General features: G+C 40.2%; 1 protein-coding gene across 1 annotated transcript; it reads left to right on the top strand.

Moving 5' to 3' along the window:
* Positions 1-4,808: 4,808 nt before the first annotated feature.
* LOC107876029 (pentatricopeptide repeat-containing protein At1g77405) lies at positions 4,809-6,375 on the top strand (the record flags this gene model as incomplete). The annotated part of the gene is given in 2 exon segments (XM_047413799.1): positions 4,809-5,252; positions 5,854-6,375. Coding segments are annotated over 2 exon segments (458 nt in total), but the record flags the coding sequence as incomplete, so codon positions are not given.
* Between the last annotated feature and the right edge of the window lie 6 nt (positions 6,376-6,381).

The following is a 6,381-nucleotide window of genomic DNA, read 5'->3' as shown; positions in this document are numbered from 1 at the left end:
AGTGTGGTCACTTGATAAATGAATTAGTGACTCGGAAATATTTAAGTATAGGTTCTTGAAAGGTGAACTTGTGTTTTGCATTTTAGTTAAGTGTGATCACTTGATAAGTGAATTAGCAACTTGAAAATAAACAAGTGTAGGTACTTGAAATGTGAACTTGTGTTTTAAATTTACTAAAGTGTGGTCACTTGAGAAGTGAATTAGTGACTTCAAAATGTTTAAGTGTAGTTACTTGAAAGGTGAACTTGTGTTTTGAATTTAGTAAAGTGTGGTCATTTGATAAGTGAATTAGTGACTTCAAAATGCTTAAGTGTAGATACTTGAAATGTGAACTTGTGTTTTGAGTTAAGTGTGGTCACTTGAGAAGTGAATTACAACAACAACAACAACAAACCCAGTGTATTCCCACTTAGTGGGGTCTGGGGGTGGTAAGATGTACGCAGTCCATACCTCTACCTCTGATGAAGTAGAAAGGCTGTTTCCGAAAGACCCCCGGCTCAAGTCACGAGATATCACACAAACACATAGTACAGCACAGCAGCAGATGACATAACATAGATACGGCACCCATAGGGAATATACAACAGAGTAAAGTAGGAATGCAGGAATAATAAAGCAGAGGAAAGCACACAGATTCGTAATAAACATGGAACACGGAACACGAAATACTGAATACAGAATCATAACAGGAATACACCCCCACCAATTAATTCCCTACACTAGCGACCCGAACTGGCCCTAATCCTCTGCCGTAATTCGCATCTTCCAGCCCTTCCTATCTAGGGTCATGTCCTCGGTGAGCTGTAACTGTTCCATGTCCCGCCTAATCACCTCACCCCAGTACTTCTTCGGTCTACCTCTACCCCGTCTAAAACCATCCAACGCTAGCCTCTCACACCTACGGACCGGGGCATCCATGCCCCTCCTCTTCACGTGTCCGAACCATCTCAATCGTGCTTCCCGCATCTTACACTCCACTGAAGTCACACCAACCTTCTCCCTGATAGTCTCATTCCGAACTCTATCCCCTCGGGTCAGTCCACACATCCAGCGCAACATCCGCATTTCTGCCACCCTCATTTTTTGGATGTGGGAGTTCTTAACTGGCCAACACTCCGCTCCATACAGCAAGGCCGGACGGACTACCACCCTATAGAATTTGCCTTTAAGCTTGGGCGGCACCTTCTTATCACACAGCACCCCCGATGCGAGTTTCCACTTCATCCATCCCGCCCCAATACGGTGCGAGACATCCTCGTCAATCTCACCGTTACTCTGGATCACGGACCCGAGATACTTGAACTTATCCCTCTTCCCTACCTCCTGTGCTTCTAGCCTCACTACTACCTCATTCTCCCGCCTCACGTCATTAAACTTACATTCCACATACTCTGTCTTGGTTCTGCTCACCCTGAACCCTTTAGACTCCAGAGTTTGCCTCCACAACTCTAATTTGTCATTCACACCCCGTCGAGTCTCATCTATCAGGACTACATCGTCTGCAAAAAGCATACACCACGGCACCTCCCCTTGGATACGCCGCGTCAACACATCCATTACTAACGCAAACAAAAAGGGACTAAGAGTAGATCCCTGATGCAATCCTGTCAGGACAATGAAATGCTCTGAGTCTCCTCCCGCCGTCCTCACCTGGGTTTTCGCTCCCTCATACGTATCCTTAATTACTCGTATATATGCCTGCGGTACTCCACTCACCTCCAAGCATCTCCAAAGCACTTCCCTGGGGACTTTGTCGTACGCCTTTTCCAGGTCGATGAACACCATGTGCAGATCCTTCTTCCTCTCCCTATACTGCTCCACCAACCTCCGTACCAGGTGGATTGCCTCCTTCGTCGAGCGGCCGGGCATAAATCCGAACTGGTTTTCCGAAATAGACACTATCCGTCTCAGCCTCACCTCGACCACTCTCTCCCATATCTTCATAGAGTGACTCAGTAACTTAATCCCCCTATAGTTATTGCAACACTGAATGTCCCCCTTATTCTTATAGAGGGGGATCATGGTACTCCACCTCCACGCCTCGGGCATCTTTGCCGTCCTGAAAATTTCATTGAACAATGCAGTCAACCACCTTACACCAGCCTCTCCAACGAACTTCCAAAATTCCACCGGTATCTCATCCGGCCCCGTCGCCCTACCCCTTCGCATCCTGCGGACTGCCTGTCTAACTTCGTCTACCTTAAAACGTCTACAATAGCTAAAATCCCGACACTCCCCTGAGTGCTCCAGTTCCCCTAACACAATAGCTCTGTCCCCCTCGTCATTCAAGAGCGTATGAAAGTACGACTGCCATCTCTTCTTTATGTGACCGTCCTCCACCAACACTCTACCGTCCTCCCCCTTAATGCACCTCACCTGATCGAGGTCACGACCCTTCCTCTCCCTAGCCTTAGCGAGTCGAAACAACTTTTTCTCCCCTCCTTTCCCCTGTAACCCTGCATACAAGCTCTCAAAAGCGGCCGTCTTAGCTGCCGTGACCGCTGACTTCGCCTCCTTCCTCGCTAGCTTGTACTCTTTCCTGTTTACCCGCTTCTCTTCTTCGTCCTTACTTTCCACCAACTTAGCATACGCCTCTTTCTTGGTCTGCACTTTCTTCCCCACCTCTTCATTCCACCACCAATCCCCCCGATGAGAAGTGAATTAGTGACTCAAAAATGTTTAAGTGTAGTTACTTGAAAGGTGAACTTGTGTTTTGATTCTAGTCAAGTGTGGTCACTTGGTAAGTGAATTAGTGATTTGAAAATGTTTAAGTGTAGGTACTTGACTCGAAAATGTTTAAGTGTACTCCTTAATTATCTCAATTTTGATACAAAATTGATCTGCACCAATCTAGCTTAGAATTTTTCCATGGCTCTGGTTAAATAGTTTATCACTGAGGTAGAGCTTGTCAGCCCCGCGTTGAAAAGAAAAAAAAGTGTAATATCTTCTCATAATTTTATGAAGTTTTGTTTTCATTGTTTTCTATAGTTTAAGATCTTTCCATGATTTCAAGAAGTTTTGTTTTCATTGTTTTCTGTAGTTTAAGTAGACCGTCCTATAATTTCAAGAAGTTTTGTTTTCATTTGTAGTAATTAGTTGTTGATGGTGATGATTGTAAATAATAGCTAATGGTATAACCAACTATCATAGTTGATGGCAATAATAATTGTGGAAGGTGATAGGTGTTTGGTGATAGGTGGTAAGTGGCGATAGCTGATCAACATGGGTGGTCACAATAGTGGAGGAGGTGCAGTGGAGCAATGACAGTTATAAGAGTTAGCGATGAAATATTAAGATATTATAATAGATGTGGAGCGATGAGAGCTGTAGGAGTTAGCAATGAAATATTAAGATATTGTAATATATTTTAATCATTTAGATCTATTCAATCTCATTAAGTAATTATAATTTTTTTTTAAAAAAGCTCATTCAATGGTTGAGATACGAATAATTGAAGTGCAGACTTAAAAAATACTCCCCTATCCCCTTTTACTTGTCTGCTTTGAACTTTACATGCCTTCAGAAACAATTATTGATATGAGTATTTTACCACAATATCTATATTGATTGATGTTGAGTTTTAGATCTTGAGACGTGATTTGGGGAATAAGTAATTAATGCAGAGGGTAAAACATAAAAAGAATTATGTTTTTCTCTTGATATGTTAAAAAAGACAAACAAATAAAAGTAAAAATATATTTTTAGTATATTAGACAACTAAAAAATGAATGGATGGAGTATATTAAACTCTCAAATATTTTCATTAGTGAAACATAAATTTCATGCTGGCAATGATAGTATGAAACTTGAACCCGATATGAAGTAAATTACTTTCACTCTTTAATATTCAAAAATCTATGTTTATTTCTCACATATATTCAAGTTTGTTAAACTCTTTTTGAATTAATTCATATTTTGTTATATCCAATTTTAACAATTCTAAGCTCTTAAGCGGTCCTCTTACAGTTTTGTTTCAATCCTTTCCTTTGCAGAATCATGTTCTCATCGTGATCACTTTCTTCTCCTTTCACCCAAAGCCTCCTTATAGATTAAGTAATAGCTGCTGCTATTATTCGAAATCGACCATTTGAGACAAATGGTGTAGCCTCCATTCCACAACCCGTTTGGACGGTAGAAGCAGTTTCTCAAGTGTTAAGATCAATCCCCAGATTCCTCTTCCAACCCCCAAGATCCATGGGCCGTCAAAAGGGGTTCCGCCACCGTACCCCATTAAAGCAAAGAAATATAAAAGAGAATTCCATAAGGCTCGAAGGGGAGTACTCGTTCTTGGCCCAGCTGCTCATAGAGATCCCCGAAAGGTACAGGTAAGATTAGAGAAAGCATTGGAATTTTTCCATTGGGTTGAGAACCATTGTGGGTTTACTCACAATGAGCTCACTTGCAGGGAAATGTCTCTTGTTCTGGCCAATGGATCTACTAAACCGTAGCTACTTTGGGAATTTCTCAAAAGAATGTCGAGAAGAGGGCTTCTGACGACACCCACCATTACGTATTTGATAAAAGTTCTAGGAGGAGAAGGATTGGTAAATGAAGCATTGGCTACGTTCTACAGAATGAAACAATTTCACTTACAGCGCTATGTATATGCCCACAACACTCTCGTATTTGCTCTTTGTAGAGTTGGGAATTTCAAAAAAGCCAAGTTCATGATGGAGCAAATGGAGTTTCCTGGTTTTAGGTGCCTGCCTGATGTCTTTACGTACACAATCTTGATTAGCTCTTATTGTAGGTACAATATGGAAACTGGATGCAGAAAAGCTATTAGAAGGAGAATTTAGGAGGCGAAATATTTAAAGGATTTGTCCCTGATGTTGTAACTTACAATTGTTTGATCAATGGATGCTGCAAAACTAATAGGATAGAGCGGGCATCGGAGTTGTTGGATGATATGGTGAAAAGAGGGATAGCACCTAATCGAATTACGTATAATTCTTTCATTAGGTACTATAGTGCTACAAATGAGATTGATAAGGCTATTGAAATGTTGAGAAAAATGCAAGAAATGAATCATGGAGTACTACCAAGTAACAGTTCTTATACACCGATAATTCATGCCCTGTGTGAAACTGGTAGGGTGGTGGAGGCGAGAGATTTTCTGGTTGAATTGGCTGAACAAGGTTCAATTCCAAGAGAATATACTTACAAACTAGTTTGTGATGCTTTAGAATCTGCTGGGAAGATTGATTTGCTTGATGCAGAATTTTGTACAAGATTAGAAGATGGTATTAAAGGTAGAATCAAACAAGTGATGAAAATTAAACCTTTGTTGCATCTTGAAAGTGTTTAGCATTGAACATTATGCTTTTTATGGGATTTTGATCTTATGAAAACATAAGGGATTTAGCTTAAACGTGATACTGTAGTGAAATGTTATGATATAAGTGTATTTTAACATGTTGTCCAATAGCTTTGACCTTAATCTCAAGTTACTAATTCCACTTATTATGCAGAGATATTGCAAATATCTTTTAGTTGACAATAATGTAAAAATCCGTCAGTGTATTGAAGAGTCCAAAGATTATGGATTTTGGACCTTATTTAATCAAGGTCTTGTCCAATTTGCGTTCTGCAGTTGGTTTGATTTTCTTCCACTTCGGATTACAAATTTCAGTAATTTTTGTGGTTAGACTGTCCTAACTCACTACATAATCTAACCCTTCGACATGCTCCTGGGAGCGCAACTCATTATATGTAGATTAGACGCACATCATGAAGAAAAGTTAGCTTCATTGCTTTTGAGATGTTCAGTATTCATTTAACTGCTTGCTTTTAAAACTGAACTGTCAGTTAACTATTCCCTAATTGAACTTTTCTTCTTTTTTTATGTATTAGAATTCCCTTCTTAGGTGAATTCACTTGCCAGAATGCAGTAATGGCAGATCGCTTTATTGAAGCAGGTAGCGCGTAGGTATCCAAAATGCATCTTTAAATTTGAGAACTTTCTGTATTAGAACTATATGATTCTTATCACTTTGACTGATTTTAAATTAGTTGCTATACTCTTCATGTATTTGGAACGGAAATTATTAAGATTAGGTGACAGTTATCTTGAAAAAAGAATACTCTGAATCCTCAAGATTCTCTTTCTGAGCATGCAATAATATTGCCATCTGATGTTCATTGGCATCATGTTAATGGCCCCGCTAAATAAAAATATTGGCGATACACTCCTAGTTCCTATAAATGACTACATTTCTACGAAGCTATTTCCTGTGGTTTGCTTTTAGCGTAAGAAAACAAAACCCTGGTACCTTATTCTGTTGTGCTGTTCTCAGCTGCCATTTCCCCCACCCTTCCATGTTACTCTTTGGTGCTTTTGGCTGATGTGGACAGCTATGCAAAAGAAAATCCTCTATCATG

The sequence above is a fragment of the Capsicum annuum genome, chromosome 6 (genome assembly GCF_002878395.1).
Source record: "Capsicum annuum cultivar UCD-10X-F1 chromosome 6, UCD10Xv1.1, whole genome shotgun sequence".
Taxonomy (NCBI): Eukaryota; Viridiplantae; Streptophyta; class Magnoliopsida; order Solanales; family Solanaceae; genus Capsicum; species Capsicum annuum.
This window is presented reverse-complemented; position numbering and strand designations above follow the sequence as displayed.